Genomic DNA, 19,982 nt, shown 5'->3' with positions numbered 1-19,982 from the left:
GTCAGTGTTTCCTCCCCTTGACTCTGGGTGGGCTCTGTGATTGCTTAACCAATATTTACTAGAATGAAGTAGAATTTTGCCATTCCTGGCCACTCCCAGGTCTTAAGGATGGGCAACTTTTTTTTTTATTGAGATATAATTGATACATAATACCGTGTAAATGTACAATGTGTTTGATACATTTATATTTTATAGTATAATTACTGCAGTATTTAGCTAACACTCCTTTATCATATCACATAATCATAATTTCTTTTTTTTATATTGGGAGCAGTTAGGATCTGGTCTGTTAGCAACTTTCAAGTTTATAATATAGTATTGTTGATTATAATCACTATGTTGTGCATTAGATTTCTAGAACTTGATTATCTATGAGTTACAAATTTGTCCCCTTAAATAACATCTCCCCAGTTTCCCCACTGGTAACCATTCTACTCTTTGTTTTTGCAAGTTCAGGTTTTTGGTTTTTCAGATTCTACATGCAAGAGATATCATATAGTATTTGTTCTGTCTGACTTATCTCACTTAGCATAATGCCCTCAGTGTCCATCCATGTTGTTGCAAATGGCAAGTTTTCCATCTTTCTCATGGTTGAATACTATTCCATTGTATATGTATACCACATCTTCTTAATTCACTCATCCATTTACAGGCATTCAGGTTACTTCCATATCTTAGCTATTGTAAATAATGCTGCAATGAACATGGGTGTGTCTCTTCAAGATCCTGATTTCAATTCCTTCAGATACATACCCAGGAGTGGGATTTGGTTTTTACTTTTTTTGAGGAACCACCATACTGTTTTCCATAATGGCTGTGCCATTTTACATTCCCAACAATAGTGTAAAAAGTGTTCCCTTTTCTCCACATTCACACTAACTTGTTATCTCCCGTCTTTTTGATAAAAGAGGACTGGTAGTTTTTATGTCCTGTCTCCTAAAATATGTATTCTTGCACACCAGTGGGAAATTGTAAGACCTCAGAGAGATTTAGGGCATGCCTGAAAGGTCCTTTAAGAACCAGAAGCCTCACAGGTAACACAAGGTAGAGAAAACTGTCTTGAAAAGAAATGTAGGTGTGTTTTTCCCCTAATGCAATTGATTCTAAATTGAGAATGCAAAACATTTTTAAAAGAATTAAAGTAGATTGGACTGAAAGGGACAGAGAAGTAAAAAATAAAGAGGGGCCTTAACATATAAAATGTTATATAAATGTTATATCTATATATCTATATACTAAATATATAATATATAAATATAATAAATAATATATAAATTATATATAATATAATAATATATATAAATACAATAAAAATAATGGCCCCAAAGATTACATCCTAATCCCAGAATTTGTGAATATGTTACCTTTGTGGCAAAAAGGGTCTGCAGGTGTGATTAGGTTAAGGGTGGCTCAGTGGGTTAAACGTCTGACTCTTGGCTCAGGTCATGATCTTACAGTTTGTGAGTTCAAGCCCTGTGTCGGGCTCTGCACTGACAGTGCGGAGCCTGTTTGGGATTCTGTCTCTCCCTCTCTCTGCCCTTCCCCAACTTGCTTTCTCTCTCAAAATAAATACACTTAAAAAAATAAAAAGACTCAACTAGCCATTGCTGTCTTTGAAGGTGGAAGGGAGACATGGAACACAGGTGACTCCTAGAAGCTGGAAAAGGCAAGGCAACGATTCTCCCCTAGAGCCTCCAGAGAGAGCATGCCAACATCTTGATTTTGGCCCAGTGGGACCTGTTTTCCACCTCTGACCTCCAGAACTGTAAGATCATGTTTGAGTTGTTTAAGTTATGAAGTTTGTGGTGCTTCTTTTACAGCAGTGATAGGAAACTAACACAGACCTCCAGCTGTCAATGGGCAGGAAGGAAGCAGGCTGAGAAAACTGCTCTGCTGCAAACATGGGCTGTTCCATATGGAAAAGGAAAGATGACTCAGAGGGTAGAACTGGTAGTCTAGGGCTAGAACCTGCTCCTGGGGCACAGGGCGGGTCCCTAGTCAAGGAATTGGTGATATGTTCCCAGCTGGACTTCCGAACTGCTATGAACCAGGGAATGCTATGTATGTCTAGACGGTCTCCTTTTAACAGGAAGATCTCATGTGGCCACTCTATGCCTATTCACCATTGCATGTTGGGTCAGTGTGGACAGATAACTTGTCTCTTTAGTTCACAGGTCTTCAGATTGGGAGAAACCTCCCAGTAAGTCATGTCTGCACCTGGACCTGTTTTTGAACGACGGAGAGAGACAGAGTGTGAGTGGGGGAGGGGCAGAGAGAGAGGGAGACACAGAATCCGAAGCAGGCTCCAGGCTCTGGAGCTGTCAGCACTCCCGAACCACCAAGTCATGACCTGAGCTGAAGTCGGATGCTTAACCGACTGAGCTACCTAGGCACCCCCGTCTGAAATGATAAATTGAAGTTAATATTCTATTGGTAGTTATCATTTGAGAATGGAAGCTTTTCATTTTGCTCCATTGGTCTCAAACAGTAACAGTTTTCACACAGGCTGTGTGAGGGATTTGCCTTTAACTGTTAACTGCATCATTTTGTGACTAGCTCCAGTTGTAGCCAAGCTCACAAAATCATTGTTTCTTATTTTGCATTTGTAGACACTTTGGGAATCTCCATTCACTTGCAAGGCGTCCCCATAGTTTGTTTCCTGCTCTTGGTGGTATCTCTTTCATGCAAACTAAGGAAGATAATTATTTGGAGCATGAATCCAAATATGAGATCATTGTTATTGTGTCTCCTATAAAACAAGGTACCAGGCCCAAACCAGAGTTGTTCATTCTAAGCCCCAGGTCACCAAACCGAGGCTCAATTACAGTCTCAACTCTCCCTGAAATGGAATCTGAAACCAGGGATGAAAAAAACCCAGTCAGTCGGGAGTCACCTGATCAGCAGTGGCTAGCTAATCCGCCTGAGACCCCCACGGTCCCCTATGGGAAAGTAACCTTGCAGCAATCAATAACCAACCTGATTTTCTGCCAACTTTGATTTCCCTGTTTCCACTCCCTTCTGCCTATGAAAGTCTTTCATTTTGCACAGCTCCTCAGAGCTCCTTTCTATCTGCGGGATTAGATGCTGTTTGATTCGAAGTAATTTCTGCTCAAATAAATTCTCAGTTTATCTTTTAACATGTTGTAGATTTGATGGCCGTTTTATCCCTACAAATCCCTACAGTCATTTTTATCTGAGTGACTTGTGAATCCGATACCCTTCTAGTTTTCATTAAAATTTCACACACCCTTTTCCTGAGAAAATAAGTAACTCATGAAAATCAGGTGTTTCATTTTAAGGAGGCTGTAGGCCTTTATGACCTTACACAGTCAAATTGTCATAATATTTTGTTACCCTACATCTTAAAAAAGTGTATTTATTGATTTGGCGGGGGGGGGGGGGGGGGGGAGAGGGAGAGAGAGAGAGAGAACACAAGCAGGGGAGGGGCAGAGAGAGAGAATCCCAAGCAGGCTCCACACTGTCAGTTCAGAGCCCAGTGCAGGGCTTGAACCCATGAACTGTGAGATCATTACCTGAGCCGAAATCACGAGTCGTAAGCTTGACCAACTGAGCCACCCAGGTGCCTCTGTTACCTACATTTTAAAGAGTGTCATGTATTCGGTAACTAAAAATCTGAATATTTTGCCAAAAAAGGCTTCAGTTATATAAAAGCAAATTATTTAAAACACTAATTTGCTGAAGGTATAAACAACAAAGGTCCACTTTGATTAACTAAATTTAATGTTGTTAAATTATTTTTTATTTTTTGAAAATTCATTTCATTATGAAATTCCATCAGTCAGAATTTGGTAAATTAGCAATGCAAGTGGACAATAAATTTACATGTATGTATGAACTGGGTTGCAAGGTAAAATGGATTTCCAAACGGCCTGCAGTAAAAAAGAAGTTTGAAAGCAGGATTCTAAGCTTTCTGCAAAGTTCTTGCCTTCAGGCGCCACGCTGAATTCAGAGCTCCAGCAGCCCCCCTCCCGGGATGTGGTCTCCAGAGGCTTGGCCATTCAAAGGCATTCAATGTCAGGGTGCCCTCTGCTGGTCCCAGGAGGCACAGCTGACCACTCAACCAGAGCCTAGCTCCAAGTCTTTGAAAGCTGAAAACGGTGGATTCCTTGGCAGCCAGGCCCTCTCTGTGGCAGCATCCAGGGACAGAGGATGTCACTTGAAGGGGTTTGTGATGAACCAAACACTTGCATTCATAAAGTTATGGTGAGCGAGGTGGTGAACTGAGTCAGCTCATAACAGGTCGTAGGGTCTCACTACGGAGCTTGGACTTGCTGGGTGGATAGTGAAGAAGGTTTTCCTAGGGGGAGCTGTGTGATCGGGTCTGAGTTTTAGAGAGATTTCTTTTTTTTTTTTTTTACATTTTATTTATTTATTTTTTAATGTTTATTTATTTTTAAGAGAGAGAGAGAGAGAGGGAGACAGAGATTCCAAAGAAGGCTCCATGCTGACACCAGAGAGCCCCATGTGGGGCTTGAACCCAGGAACCATGAGATAGATCATGACCTGAGTCAAAGTCAGACGCTTAACCAACTGAGCCCCCCAGGCCCCCCAGAGAGATTTCTTGACCAAAGTGAGGTGGACAGCCTGGAGTGAGAGTGCCTGCAGGTAGGTGGGCAGTTATGGGCTGAGCCAGGAACCCAGGGGGGTGTGTCCTGTGTCTTCACAGGAGACTGTTCTGTCTGTGAGACTGATCTCGTGGGCTGCTTCAGTGGTCTCTTGTCCTCCGTCTCCTGCTTAGGCTGAGGCGATGGGAAATCAGACGGAGGAGGAGAGTTTAGTTAGAGTACACCCCTCCCTGACATTTGCTTTCCCTCCCTGCTTTCCATTCTGATAGAGAAGCCACAGCTTCAGCTCTGGGTATACCAGTCACTGGCAGGTCCCCCTGCCCCTTCTCCTCCTGGGGGCATGGGATAGGGGATTCCAGCTGTTGGCAGCTCCCCCCTCCTGTGATTCACCATCTCCTGTTGCTTTCTCTAAACCTGCCTGCACTTTTGTAAATACTCCCTTGCTTATGTTCTCCCCAGTGTACAACTTCTGAGTGTACTTCTATCCCTTGCCAGGTCCTGAGCCATGCCAGAGAGTTTGAACTTTATTGTTCAGGCAGTGGGGAGTCATTGAAGGTTTTAGAGAGGACAGTAGCAAGAGCAGAGGTGTACTGGGGAGAATCTGAAGTGAGCAGGACCGCCCAATCGGCGAGGGTTTGACGCAAGTAAACCGAGCCCCCGAGCCCGACGTGGTTGGGTCAGGGAACGGGAGAGGGAAGCTGAGGCATTTGCCAGTTGCACATATTATTTGGTAATTAACTTCAAAAACCTGTACATTTAAGGTTGGGGTTTTTAGGGTTGAAAAAATGAGTATGTCAAAAGTGTTACAATAAGATGTTGTGCTTTGCCTTGGCTCTCAGCCCCTGCCCCTTCCACGCAGGCTGGACCAAGTGGCTGCCCCTTCATTGATGTGGTACCTCAGTCTTTCTGGCACCGAAGCTGCATCTTTCGACTAGTGTCCGACCAAAACATACTGAATGGTGAGCCACAAATATGGCCACACATGGAATTAAAAATTTTCTAGCAGCCATGTTAACAAAAGTAAAAAGACATAGGTGAAACTCAAAATATGCAAAGATCTGCTAACATTCAATAATGTGAGCAGAAACAACCCAATTAAAAACAGGCCAAAAATCTGAACAGATACCTCACAAAGAAGACATACAGGTGGCAAATAGGTATATGAAAAGATATTCCACCATCATATGTCATTAGGGGATTGCATATTAAAACAACAGAGATCATTCCGCACCTATGGAAATGGCCAGGATCTGGAACACTGACAACACCAAATGCTGGTGGGGATGTGGAACAGGAGGAATCATTGCTGGTGGGAGTACACAATGGTACAGCCTCTTTGGAAGACAGTCTGGCAGTTTGCTCTTTGTTCTGTCTTGTTTTATTCTTCTACAAAGCTAAATGCAGAGTCTGACCATATGATCCAGCAATTGCATTCCACACAAAATTTACACATGAATGTTTATAGTAGCCTTTAGGGTTTCAGAATATCATATCCCTCCCACCCCCCCACCCCCTCCCGCCAATATCATCCAAGATGTTGTATTTATACCTTGTGAATATTTTAGAAATTCAATTGTTTAAGAAAATAAATTTGTTACCATTTTTTAAAGTTTATTTATTTATTTTGAGGGGGAGAGGGGCAGAGAGAGAGAGAGAGAGAGAGAGAGAATCCCAAGCAAGCTCTATGCTGGATCTCATGAACCGAGAGATCATGCCCTGAGCTGAAATCAAGAGTAGAATGCTTAACCGACTGAGCCACCCAGGCACCCCTGTTACCAAAATTTTAATTTATTAAGTATTTCACATTATTTGTTTTGAAACATCCCTAAACATAAAGGTAACGTAAAGTTTGAAGAACTAATTCTCTGGACCCAGAAGGCCTTTATGTATCTATTTATAATAGATTAATACTTTACAGAGATTTGTTTTCTGGACAGCATAATAGATAATTTTAATTAAAACTGAAAAGTCTCATATTGACAAGACAAATGTTTGTTTTGTTTGGGGAAAAGCAAACAAGAAACTATGTTTAAATCACCGATTAGGCCGTATGCTAGAGAACACCTTAGTGTGGATTTGCCCAACCTGATAATTTTCCTTTTCATTAGTCTGAACACCTTATTTGCATGGAAAAATTATCAAAGAATCAACTACCCTACCAGTTTACCATAATACTTGCATTTTACTCTTCTCTTTAACTTTTTATTAGAAAGAATAATAGAAAAAGTTGAAAAAATGTGCAGAGAATTTACACATTTCATTCATCTAGCTTCCTCTAATGGCAGCAATTTAAATAACCATCATTGTCAGCCTGGCCAGGGTAGCTACCAGTGAGTTCTTCAAGAGACTAGAACGCCCCCTCGCCAACACATTGGCTATTGGTCCCTCAGGTCATCCTTGGGGGCGGGGGTGATTAATGGGCAGCTAGCTAGGTTAAACACAATAGATGTGTTCCAACATCCCCAGCATGTCCCTGAGCCTCTGGTACAGCAGCAGCTCAACCTGAGCTTCATATATATGTAGAACATCAGCACACTGGGGCAATGACTAATTCACCTTAGGGTTTCTAGAAATGAAATAGTTGGAGATCCTTCTGAGGTGCTGCTTCACATATACGAGAAAAAATATCTAGGTGTGGCAGGCAGAAAACCTAACTTGAATTGCTTATAGTGAGGATTCATTCTTACCCACTTTCCAGATTTAAGGAAGATCACACACCTGAAGCCCTTGAGGCAAAGGCCAGGTCCCTTTGAAGAAGAATTTTGCATGGTGTGTTGTAGACCGAATAGTTCCCATCCCACCCCCATTCATATGTTGAATCTCTAACTCTCAAAGTGACTATTTTTGGAGATAGGGCTTTTAAAGGAGTGATTAAGGTTAAATGAAGTCATTACTAGTGGGGCCCTAATCTAAGCATGACTGCTGTCCTTGTGAGAAAAGGAAGAGGCACCAGGGATGCGAATGCACAGAGGCAAGGCCATGAGGGGTCACAAGCCAGAAGGAAAGAAGCCCCAGGAGAAACCAAAGCTGCCCCAACCTTGATCTTGGACTTCCAGCCTCCGGAACCGTGAGAAACAAATTTTTGTTTTTGAGCCGCCTACTGTGTGGTATTTTGTTACGGCAGCCCAAGCAGACTGATACAAGGTGACAGGTAAACAAGTAGGACTCTTCCTTCCCCTAAGCCTTCCCCAGAGACACTTGTGGCCATTTATCAGAGGACTGTGCGCTGGGAAGACAGAAGGACTTTCCAGGGGTTTCAAATATTGGCTCCATACGGATGCTGATCCCCAGAGATGCAAAACGCTGCTGTGGTCCGTCAAGCCACACGGAAGATTATAAAGGCCAGGAGACAGATGGACTTTGGATCTATGTCTGTCTGAAGACCCAGCCTTAGATTATTTTCTCAGGCTTAGAATTTATCTAATTTAAATCAATAAATGTAGTGATTGGCAGCAGGCCCATTTTGGGTTCCTTCTCATAGAGTGAAGGTTACTATGAAGAAAATGCAAAGGGGAAGCCTGAGGATTCTTTCTCACCCCTGCCAAGATAATAAACTAAAAACCCCAAAGCAATACTACATACCTGGTGGAATTACTAGAATCAGTGCCATCATCCAAGACTTGAAAGTTGCGAGGGTATTAATTTCACATCCCCATTTAACTTGCCTTTTTGGCTGATACAAATACTGCACAGGTTGCAGAGAATGCCAGTAGATCATCATAAACTTAACCGGCTTGTAAAGCCAATTGAAGCTGCAGATCGGCACGTAATGTCCTTACTGGAGCAAATAAACACAGCCCCTGAGATCTAGTATACAGCTAGTGACCTGGAAAATGTTTTTTAAACCCCATAGCTAAGAGCAACGATGACCAGAAGCAGTTTGCCTTCACATGCCTCTGTATTGCCTCACGTCTGTACCAACTCTCTAATTCCTTATCATAGTAAGACCTGGGGACCTGGTGCTGGTCCATTATATTGATGACATTAAGTGTATCTGGTAAGCTAGAAATAGCAAACACACTAGATGCCTTAGAAAGATAAATGCATGCTAGTGAAATGCAGTCAGAGGTCTGCTATACTGATGAAATTTCCAGGGGTCCAGTAGTCTAAGACATCTCAGAATGTCCCCTAGAAAGTTATAGACAAGTTGTTGGACCTTGTATTTCCCAGCATGAAAACAAACAGACAAAACCCCAAATGCTTAATGGGCCTCTTTGGATTTTAGGGTTAACACATTCCTTGTCTGGGCATGTTGTTTCAGTCCACATACCAAGTAACTCATAAAGCTGCTAGTTTTAATGGGTCTGAGAGCCAGAAAAGATTATGCCGAACGTCTAGGCTTGGATGCAAGTTTATTTGCCCCTTGGGCCTTAAGAATTAAAAAAGCCCAGGGGCGCCTGGGTGGCTCAGTTGGATACACATCCAACTCTTGATTTTGGCTCAGGTCATGATCTCATGGTTCATGGTTTGAGCCCCCCATTGGGCTCTGCACTGACAGTGTGGGACCTGCTTGGGATTGTCCTCTCTCTATCCCTTTCCCTCTGTCCCTCCTGTGTGTTCTTTCTCCACCCCCCCCCCCAAATAAGTAAAATAAGCCTAAAAAAAAAAAAAAAAAAAGAACAGACCCACTGGTTTTAGAAGTGTTTGTGGCAGATACAGGTGCTGCACGGAGCTCTTACAAGCCCCAGGCTCAAGGATGACGGGGAACATCCCTGGGGTTTTAGAGTAAGGCCAAGTCCTCTTCTGCTTTGCTGAAAATCAGCTCCTGAATTGCTGTTTGTTCATTACAGAGTCTGAATTCCTAACTGAGACATGAAATGACTATCCAACTTAACTGCCCACCATGAGCTTGGAATGACCTGATTGGCCAAACCATAAAATTGGACAGGCACAGGGATATTCTATTTAAAGAACAATAGTACATAGGAGACCAGGCCCAAGCATATCTGAAAGGCAGAAGTAAACTTCATAAACTGGTAGCTCAGACTCCCACAGTATTTGCTCCTACAGCTTTTCCAACTATTTCTTAGGTTCACAGCAGAATCTTATGGGGGAGATCTAAACATCAAGGAGAAAAAGTGTAGGCCTGATTGGATATATGTATGGGTCTGCATAGTATGCTGGCCCCAGCCGGAAATAGGGGGCTATTGTCATTTCACGATAGCCCCTTCAAGTTGCCCTGAAAAATAATGATGAAGGGAAATCCTCCCACTGGGCAGAAATTGAGATGGCATATTTGGTTACTCATTTCATGTCGGAGGAGATCTGTGATACAGATCTACATCAATCTGTGGGCTAATGAGTTGGCTAGCTGGGCAGGGACTTGGAAAGAAAATGATTAGAAAACTGGCTGCAAGGAGGTGTGGAGAGTGGCATGCAGATGAACTTCTCAGAATGGACATGGAATGTGAAGATATTTGTGTTCCAAATAAGGGCCTACCGAAGGGAATCTACTGGAGAGGATGCTGTCAATAAATGAGAGGTCAAGGTGTCCCACCCTGTGGATGTCAATCTTCCCCCAGGCACTTGCCTACTCAGTGGATCCATGTACAAAGTGACCATGGTGGCAGATATGGAGGTTATGCCTGGACTCAGCAGGTTGATTTCCTTTCAACAAGTTTGATTTGGTTATTGCCACTGCACAGTGCCCAAACCACCATCAGCATAGATCAACAGAAAACCCCTGGTATGGCGCCATTTCCTGGTGAAACCACCCAGTTCCCTATTGGCAGATTGTTTATACTGGACTCTTCCATTATGAAGTCAAAGCTTTCTTCTTGGATACCTATACATTTTGTGTATTGGTTTGTCTTCTCAACTCATAGTACTTTTGCCAGGAACGCCATTTGTAGACTTACTGAATGACTTCATCTATGTCCCATACAGCATCACTTCTGACTAGGAGTTACATTTTTCAGTAAAGGAATTATGGCAACAACTCACACTCAGGTAATAATAATTCATTAGCTTTACCACGTGCAGCTCTCTTGATAGAATAGTGGGATGGTCTTTTGAAGAGTCAAATGTGGTGCCGGCTAAAATACAACACTCTGAGAGTTCTGTCTTGCTGCAAGCAGTGTATTCCTTAAACCACTGGTTTGTAAATGTTGCTATCTTCCTCATGACGGAAATGCAGAGGTTCAAGAACCAAAGGGTGTAATGGGGGAGAGAGCTCCTCTTACTGTTAAACCAAATGACATACTGTAGGAGCTTTTTCTTCTTCATCTGGGACCTAAGCCTCCATGGAAAGGAGGTTCTAATACCCAGGAATTAAAGAAATGCTTCCCTTAGGGAATATAGTCAGGATCTGAGGAATTGGAGGTTGGGATGCCTGATAGCCATCTGGCCCCTCGTGTCAGTGAATAAACAGGTAGAAAGGAGGGATCTTACTGCTTGGGGTGATTGATGCTGACTATTCAGGGAAAACTAGGTTGTTGCTACTCAGTGGAGGTAAATAGGACTGTGTCTGGAACCCAAGGGATTCCCTAGAGCAGGTCTTATTACTTCTCTGCCCAGTAGTTTCGGACAATTGAAAACTGTAGCACCCAATAAAGAAAAGCACCAAGGACTCAGAGTCCACAGAAGCAAAGATGTGATTCCCACTCCAGGTGAAGAAGAAGAGCATCAGGCTGAGGTACCCGTAGAGACAAGGGGAACATGTGATAGTTAGTGGAAGAAGTTAGCCATGGTTATCAAACTAGAGACCTTGTGAGGAGCTATAGAATCAAGTAGTCTCTCAATTAACTGCTTAACTGTTTCCTCCTCACTCCTGCCTTTTCCTCCAACCACCGCACGTGAGTAAAAAGTTTCAGTTGGGATTATGACCACATTGACCTAACTTGTGATCATTCAGAAGCTAATATTTTTTTATATTTTTCTTGGGATAGGGAACAGAGAGCTCTCACCCATGGAGGAAGAGCATGGACCTGAGGGGCAAAAGGCTTAGACTATGCTGGATGACTTCCAGTGACCCTTCAAGATCCACTGGAAAGAAATTGGAGGGTGGGAAGAGAGTGAGGTCAGGGTATTCCTGATTCCTTCTCTCTGGGGTCACCCCAGTCTATTTTTCTTGAGGAGGGTCATGGCTCCTATTACGTTGTCATTTCCACAAAGCTCTCTCTGTGGGTTCTGGTAACCTTTTCCTCCTCTTGTCCATTCAGGCCAATGGGTAGGAAGGGGTGTATCCTATCGTTACTAGCCCTGGGGTTGGGCGCTATGCCTTGGGATTTCCCTATACTCTGCCCATATCTTTATAAATAGCTCCTTTATTACATTTAACTCAAATTGCCAAATTCTGAATGTGTCATATGTTTCTTGTTAGGACCTGATTGGCACAGCATGCCTCCCAAGTTCACCCAAGCGGACTTGAAAGACTTTGATGTGGGAGAGACGTTCTCTATCTTGAAAAGATGTAAATGACTGAGCATACAGTTCTGATTCTCACAGAAAATTATCTTACAGACATGAGGGAACCTGGCCTTAGTAATGAACATCAGTTCAGAGAGAACTAAATACATGCTGATCCTTGCTGACATTGTGGAATTATCGTATCAGCCATTCTGATCCTGTACTTCTTCTAGACTGCCAATGATGGGATCGAGTAAATATTTTGATCACTTTGAATTGGATTTTTCCAGCTTTTGAAGCTGAAAGTAAATTTAGCTGATTGGTTCTTGTGAGTAGAATTGAGGAGTCAAGGGGTACACACATTAATTTTTTTCATAGCTCCTGCAAAATTGCCTTCCAAAAAGGCTGTGTTAATTCTCACATTCATCCATACAGTGAGTGAATCTGTTTCTTCACTGCCATTGCCATCTTTAAAAAAAAAAAAAAGTTTATTTATTTCTCTTGAAAGAGAGAGAAAGAGAGAGAGAGAGAGAGGAGAGACAGAGTGCACATGTGTGAGTAGGAAAGAGTCAGAGATAGAGACAGAGAGAGAGAGAGACAGAGAGAGAATTCCAAGCAGGCTCTGTGCCTTCAGTCCAGAGCCTGATACGAGGCTCGATCCCACCAACCATGAGATCATCACCTGAGCCAAAATCAACAATCAGACGCTTAACTCTGAGCCACCCTCGTGCCCCACCTACCACCTTTTTAATTTGTGCCTTCCTGTTGGGTGGAAATGGAATCTCATTGTTGCTTTGATTCTCATTTTGCTAATTACTAGTATGGTTAACTATAATTACGTTTATTTGTTGGATATTTATATTTTCTTCTCAGTGAAATGCTTTTTACATCTGTAGTTTATTTTCCTATGAAATTACTTGCATTTTAAAATTGATTAGTAGGAACTATTTAAAAACTTTGAATATTAGGTATTAGCTTATTGGATGCATTGCACATATTTTCTCCCACATACTTTTTCTTTTCACTTTCACCTATGTGTTTTGTCAGGTTTGTCCAAAATTCTAAAATTTTGGTGATGTTCAATTTACCATCTTTTGTTTCAAGACTGTTGCATTTTGTGTGATGTGGATCATTGGGCTAAAAGTTCTCTGTCACTTGGCTCTTTGTCCAGGAATTTCAAACTTTAGGCATTTAACCTAAACTTTTCCTTCAATGTTTTACCGCGAGCTGTCTGATGAGGCTTTAGGTGTTTGTTTCTTATTTTGTGGTTGCACATGAATGTACAATTTGATCAATAGATGTTTTAAATTCAGAGAAATATACCTTGATGTTGGTCCTTTAGAGTTGGGCTCTTTTGTCTTGATGCCTTTAATATTTCTATTTATTTCTATTTATTATTTGGTGAGGCGTGCGGAGGTAATTTTTGCTAATTTGTCTTTCATTTTCACACGAAGGAGAGGAAACTGTTGACCCACAACCTATAAAGTCTGGGTTTTCACAGAGGACCCAGCTTCAGGAAGGTGTGATGATGGATCAGCCCACAGGGAAGTAAGTCTTAGACAATGGGCTTGGGCTGCTTAGAGGAGCAGAGGTTTGGGCAAGTTCAACTATATCATCCCACCCACGTTTGGTAAAAGCTGTACTGCAGAGGTCGCCCTGGGAATTTCCTTGGCATTTTCCCATTTTCCTAAATCTACTCAAGTACAAATGGTCTGTGCTGTTCTCTGTGGTGCATGGTACACATCATGTTGCCCCATTAGTTTGACCAAGGTTAGTGCCAGTTCTTTTCCAGTAGCAGGGCCCAAACCAGACTGCCAAGCTTGCCTATTAGTAGCCCTTGATGGGATGTAAGCTACAGTGGCCCTAGTCTTTTCAGGAGTCCCAAGGGAACTGATGAGCACGGCAGCAGGAAGCCCTGCATTGAGGAGTTGGGAGTTATAGATTCCAAGCCCAGTTCTACTACTAATTTGATTCTGTGTATTTGTCAACTGTGGGGGCCAGGTAACCTCTACTCTCTACCACTTCTTGGTTCCTTCTGCTTTATTCATTGTGAATGTTAGCTTGGCTACGTGAATAAGTTTTTATGGAGATTGTGCATCTATGAACAGATTATAGAGATTCTAGTGATGTTGAATGACCAAGCTCTCTCACCCTACCTGGTGTCCATTGATGTTCCCTCCACTTACCAAGATCATGGGCATGTTTGTTTGTTTGTTTATAAATTTACATCCAAGTTTTTTAGCATATAATGCAATAATGATTTCAGGAGTAGATTCCAGTGATTCATCCCCTACATATAACACCCAGTGCTGATCCCAACAAGTGTCCTCCTTAATGTCCCTTGCCCATTTAGCCTACCTCCCCACCCAAAACCCCTCCAACAACCCTCAGTTTGTTCTCTGTATTTAAGAGTCTCTTATGTTTTGTTCCCCTCCCTGTTTTTATATTATTTTTGTTTCCCTTCCCATTGTTCATCTGTTTTGTGTCTTAAATTCCACCAAAAAACTGCTAGAACTGATCCATGAATTCAGCAAAGCCGCAGGACATAAAACCAATGCACAAAAATCAGTTGCATTTCTATACACCAATAAGGAAGCAGCAGAAAGAGAAATCAAGGAATTGATCCCATTTACAATTGCACCAAAAACCATAAAATACCTAGGAATAAACCTAACCAAAGAGGTGAAAAATCTGTATACTGAAAACTATAGAAAGCTTATGAAAGAAGTTGAAGAAGACACACAAAAAATGGAAAAAGATTTCATGCTCATAGATTGGAAGAACAAATATTGTTAAAATATCTATACTACCCAAAGCAATCTACATATTAAATGCAATCCTATCAAAATAACACCAACATTCTTCACAGAGCTAGAACAAACAATCCTAAAATTTGTATGGAACCATAAAAGACCCTGAATAGCCAAAGCAATCCTGAAAAAGAGAACCAAGACTGGAGGCATCACAATTCTGGACTTCAAGATGTATTACAAAGCTATAATCATCAAGACAGTATGGTACTAGCACGAAAACAGACACTCAGATCAATGGAACAGAATAGGGAACCCAGGGGGCGCCTGGGTGGCGCAGTCGGTTAAGCGTCCCACTTCAGCCAGGTCACGATCTCGCGGTCCGGGAGTTCGAGCCCCGCGTCAGGCTCTGGGCTGATGGCTCAGAGCCTGGAGCCTGTTTCCGATTCTGTGTCTCCCTTTCTCTCTGCCCCTCCCCCATTCATGCTCTGTCTGTCTCTGTCCCAAAAATAAATAAACGTTGAAAAAAAAAAAAAAAAGAATAGGGAACCCAGAAATGAACCCACAAACGTATGGCCAACTAATCTTTGACAAAGGAGGAAGGAATAGCCAATGGAATAAAGACAGTCTCTTCAGCAAATGGTGTTGGGATAACTGGACAGCAACATGCAGAACTGGACCACTTTCTTATACCATATACAAAAATAAATTCAAAATGTGAGCCATCAAAATCCTAGAGGAGAAAGCATGCAGAAATCTCTTTGACCTTGGCTGCAGCAACTTCTTACTCAACACGTCTCCGGAGGCAAGGGAAACAAAAGCAACAATGAACTATTGGGACCTCATCAAGATAAAAAGCTTCTGCACAGTGAAGGAGACAATCAGCAAAACTAAGAGGAAACCATTGGAATGGGAGAAGATATTTGCAAATGACATATCAGATAAAGGGTTAGTATCCAAAATCTATAAAGAACTTATCAAACTCAACACCCCAAAAACAAATAATCCCATAAAGAAATGGGTAAAAGACATGAATACACACTTTTACAAAGAAGACATCAAGATGCCTAACAGACACATGAAAAGATGCTGAACATCACACAGCATCAGGGAAATACAAATCAAAACCATAATGAGATACCACCTCATACCTGTCAGAATGGTTAACATTAATAACTCAGGCAACAACAGATGTTGGCGAGGATGTGGAGAAAGAGTAACACTTTTGCACTGCTGGTGGGAATGCAAGCTGGTGCAGCCACTGGAAAACAGTATGGAGGTTCCTCAAAAAATTAAAAATAGAACTATCCTAGAACCCAGCAATTGCACTCCTAGGTACTTGTCCAAAGGATACAGGTGTGCTGTTTCAAAGGGGCACATGCACCCAATAGCAGTGCTATTGACAATAGCCAAAGTATGGAAAGAGCCCAAATGCCCATGGATGGATGAATGGATAAAGAAGATGTGGGAAGAGGTCAAACTTTCACTCTTCACAGATGACATGACTCTATATGGGAAACCCAAAAGATTCCACCAAAAAACTGCTAGAACTGATTCATGAATTCAGCAAAGTTGCAGGATATAAAATCAATGCACAGAAATCAGTTGCATTGCTATACACCAACAATGAAGTGACAGAAAGAGAAATCAAGGAATCAATCCCATTTACAGTTGCACCAAAAACCATAAAATACCTAGGAATAAATCTAACCAAAGAGGTGAAAAATCTATACACTGAAAACTATAGAAAGCTTATGAAAGAAATTGAAGAAGACACAAAGAAATGGAAAAAGATTCCATGCTCCTGGATAGGAAGAACAAATATTGTTAAAATGTCGATACTACCCAAAGCAATCTACATATTCAATGCAATCCCTATCAAGTAACACCAGCATTCTTCACAGAGCTAGAACAAATAATCCTAAAATTTGTATGGAACCAGAAAAGACCCCGAATAGCCAAAGCAATCTTGAAAAAGAAAACCAAAGCAGGAGGCATCACAATCCCAGACTTCAAGCTATACTACAAAGCTGCAATCATCGAGACAGTATGGTACTGGCACAAGAACAGACACTCAGATCAGTGGAATAGAATAGAGAACCCAGAAACGGACCCACAAACGTATGGCCAACTAATCTTTGACAAAGCAGGAAAGAATATCCAATGGAATAAAGGCAGTCTCTTCAGCAAGTGATGCTGGGAAAACTGGACAGCGACATGCAGAAGAATGAACCTGGACCACTTTCTTACACCATACACAAAAATAAACTCAAAATGGATGAAAGACCTCAATGTAAGACAGGAAGCCATCAAAATCCTCAAGGAGAAAGCAGGCAAAAACCTCTTTGATCTTGACTGCAGCAACTTCTTACTCAACACGTCTCTGGAGGCAAGGGAAATAAAAGCAAAAATGAAGTACTGGGACCTCATCAAAATAAAAAGCTTCTGCACAGTGAAGGAAATAATCAGCAAAGCTAAAAGGCAACCGACAGAATGGGAGAAGATATTTGCAAATGACATATCAGATAAAGGGTTAGTATCCAAAATCTACAAAGAACTTATCAAACTCAACACCCAAAAACCAAATAATCCAATGAAGAAATGGGCAAAAGACATGAATAGACACTTCTCCAAAGTAGACATCCAGATGGCCAACCGACACATGAAAAAATGCTCAACATCATTCATCATCAGGGAAATACAAATCAAAACCACAATGAGATACCACTTTACACCTGTCAGAATGGCTAACATTAACAACTCAGGCAACAACAGATGTTGGCAAAGATGCAGAGAAAGAGGATCTCTCTGCGTTGTTGGTGGTAATGCAAGCTGGTGCAGCCACTCTGGAAAACAGTATGGAGGGTCCTCAAAAAACTAAAAATAGAACTACCCTACGACCCAGCAATGGCACTACTAGGCATTTATCCACGGAATACAGGTGTGCTGTTTCGAAGGGACACATGCACCTCCATGTTTATAGCAGCACTATCAACAATAGCTAAAGTATGGAAAGAGCCCAAATGTCTCTCGATGGATGAATGGATAAAGAAGATGTAGTATATATATACAATGGAGTATTACTCAGCAATCAAAAAGAATGAAATCTTGCCATTTGCAACTACGTGGATGGAACGAGAGGGTATTATGCTAAGCGAAATTAGTCAGAGAAAGACATGTCATATGACTTCACTCATATGAGGACTTTAAAACAGATGAACATAAGGGAAGGGAAATAAAAATAATATAAAAACAGGGAGGGGGACAAATCAGAAGAGACTCATAAATATGGAGAACAAACAGAGGGTTGCTGGAGGGGTTGTGGGAGGGGGGATGGGCTAAATGGGTAAGGGGCACTAAGGAATCTACTCCTGAAATCATTGCTTCACTATATGCTAACTAATTTGGATATAAATTTTAAAAAATAAAAAATAAAGTTAACAACAAAGATGTGGTATGTGTGTATATATATATATGTATATATATACATATACATACAGACATACACACATACACACACACACACACACACACACACACTGGGATATTACTCAGCAATCAAAAAGAATGAAATATTGCCATTTGCAACAACGTGGATAGAACTAGAGTATATTGTGCTAAGCAAAATTAGAGAAAGACAAATATCATATAACTTTACCATATGTGAAATTTAAGATACCAAAAAGATCATGGGCATGTTAAGTGAGCAAACTAGTGGGGCTTGTTAGCAAACAAGCGTGGATGATAATATCTTAGAGCTTAAAAATTGGAATCTGGACTTAGTGAGCTCATAAAATTATTTCCATGTCTAGGATCTTTGGCTTTACGAGTACTTACTTGAATTCAATTCAAGCCACGCTTAATGGTGTGCATATTTCATTGTTGTAAGTGACAACAAAACATTAATAGAAAGAACCTGGCAAGCTGGGTTATGTTTACATAGCAGAATCACATTCTTTACTTTTTATAACCAGCATAAATATTGATAGTCCTCTCAAATACAGCTAGGATAACATGTAATTTTATTATCCATCCCCCTAAGACAAAAGTTCTGGTCCATTTCTTCAGTAGATGGGCTGTCTGCTCCTCAATTATGTACCCCAGTGGTTCAGTTCTTCCCTATTATCACCATCACTCCTATTCTAATTTCTCTTATACTCATTCACACTAAAGTTTAAACTGGGAACTTCAGAATGGATACTGATTGCTGGGAACTCTGGAAAGTACTGGATTCTCTGAATATTGGGAAGTGAGGGAAAGGTCAGGATCAAGTGGCATAAAGAGGACACATGTCATCATAAAACATAGATTTTTACACCCTCCTTCTGGGCATGGAAAATTCAAGCTAGATCCAATGGCTTTTGAATCACTGAAAATACAGCTTTCTGGGTTGTGTCGCTTGGGACCTCTGAGCATCTCTTGGGCTCATGCCTCCTCTCCACATTTGTGGTTCATGCACCCAACCGATTATACTCTCTTTTCAGAGGTCTGAGCATCAGTTTGGCAGAAGGTCTCCTCCTGAGGTCTGGGCATCCGTCCTACAAGTTCCTTCCTTTGAGCTCCTAGGCTTTTTTGTTCTCTCTGGTTTCTTTCCTGCAATTAACTATCTGGGATCCCTTAGTACTTCCTTGTTACTCTTTAGCCTTCTGACACGTTTTCTAAACAATTCCCTTTGTTTGAAATTCCTGGTGTGGGTTCTGCTTTCCACATTAGATCCTGATTGAAACAGAAGCCTAAAGAATTTGGGGGCCAGATGATAGGACTATTTAGATGCCATTTTATGGTGAGCCTCCCAAGAAAGGTATGTTGACTGATGCGTAATGGAGAGGCTCTTCAATTGGACAGAGGGGACCCAAGAGAGGTGACCCTGGCTGAGCCTGGCTTTGAACACCAGTGTGCCTGAATTCATTTTCACACTGTCTCCTGGGGTGACAGATAAACTGGAAGCCAAAAATGATGGGATTGATGTCTTCACAGGAAAGGACCATGTTCATCCAAGGCTAACAGGGAGATGGGGGTGAAAAGTATGAGAGGTTGAGCAAGAAGATTCCTTTCAGGGTTGGGAAAAGGGGCTTATGGAAGTGCTTGCCTAGGAGGTTCTATTTTAGCCCTTCCCCCAACCTCTCTGTAGCTAGGCAGTTAAATATGAAGTTGATTCCAGTCTGTCTTTTGAAATTCACCTCAGTCAAGTTAACTTGTGCCTCAGAAGGTTTTCATGCTTGATCTCAGCAGATGGGGTGTGGAGGTGGGAGTAGAGGCATAAAAAAACATGATACAAAAAAAAAAATAATAATAGTAA

The 19,982-nt window shown here is 41.6% G+C and overlaps 1 protein-coding gene across 8 annotated transcripts in view; it reads left to right on the top strand.

Moving 5' to 3' along the window:
• Nucleotides 1–19,982, top strand: part of LOC115510830 (interleukin-36 gamma-like) — a 157,660-nt gene that overhangs the window by 128,280 nt on the left and 9,398 nt on the right. Inside the window, exons 1-2 of one of the 8 annotated variants that reach the window (XM_032592685.1) lie at nt 11,716–11,997; nt 13,388–13,481. The exons of 4 other annotated variants lie outside the window; for them this stretch is intronic. In XM_032592685.1, coding sequence (XP_032448576.1) covers nt 13,459–13,481 — 23 coding nt within the window. In that variant the 5' untranslated portion in view covers nt 11,716–11,997; nt 13,388–13,458. Of the gene's footprint in view, nt 1–1,725; nt 1,766–10,472; nt 10,536–11,715; nt 11,998–13,387; nt 13,482–16,560; nt 16,566–19,982 lie in introns of those variants that run through there. 3 more of the 8 variants (XM_030311100.1, XM_030311098.1, XM_030311099.1) reach the window with 3 other exon arrangements.

Source organism: Lynx canadensis, chromosome A3, assembly GCF_007474595.2.
Source record: "Lynx canadensis isolate LIC74 chromosome A3, mLynCan4.pri.v2, whole genome shotgun sequence".
NCBI lineage: Eukaryota > Metazoa > Chordata > Mammalia > Carnivora > Felidae > Lynx > Lynx canadensis.
The sequence above is the reverse complement of the archived record's forward strand: the minus strand, read 5'-3'. Positions and strand labels throughout refer to the sequence as shown.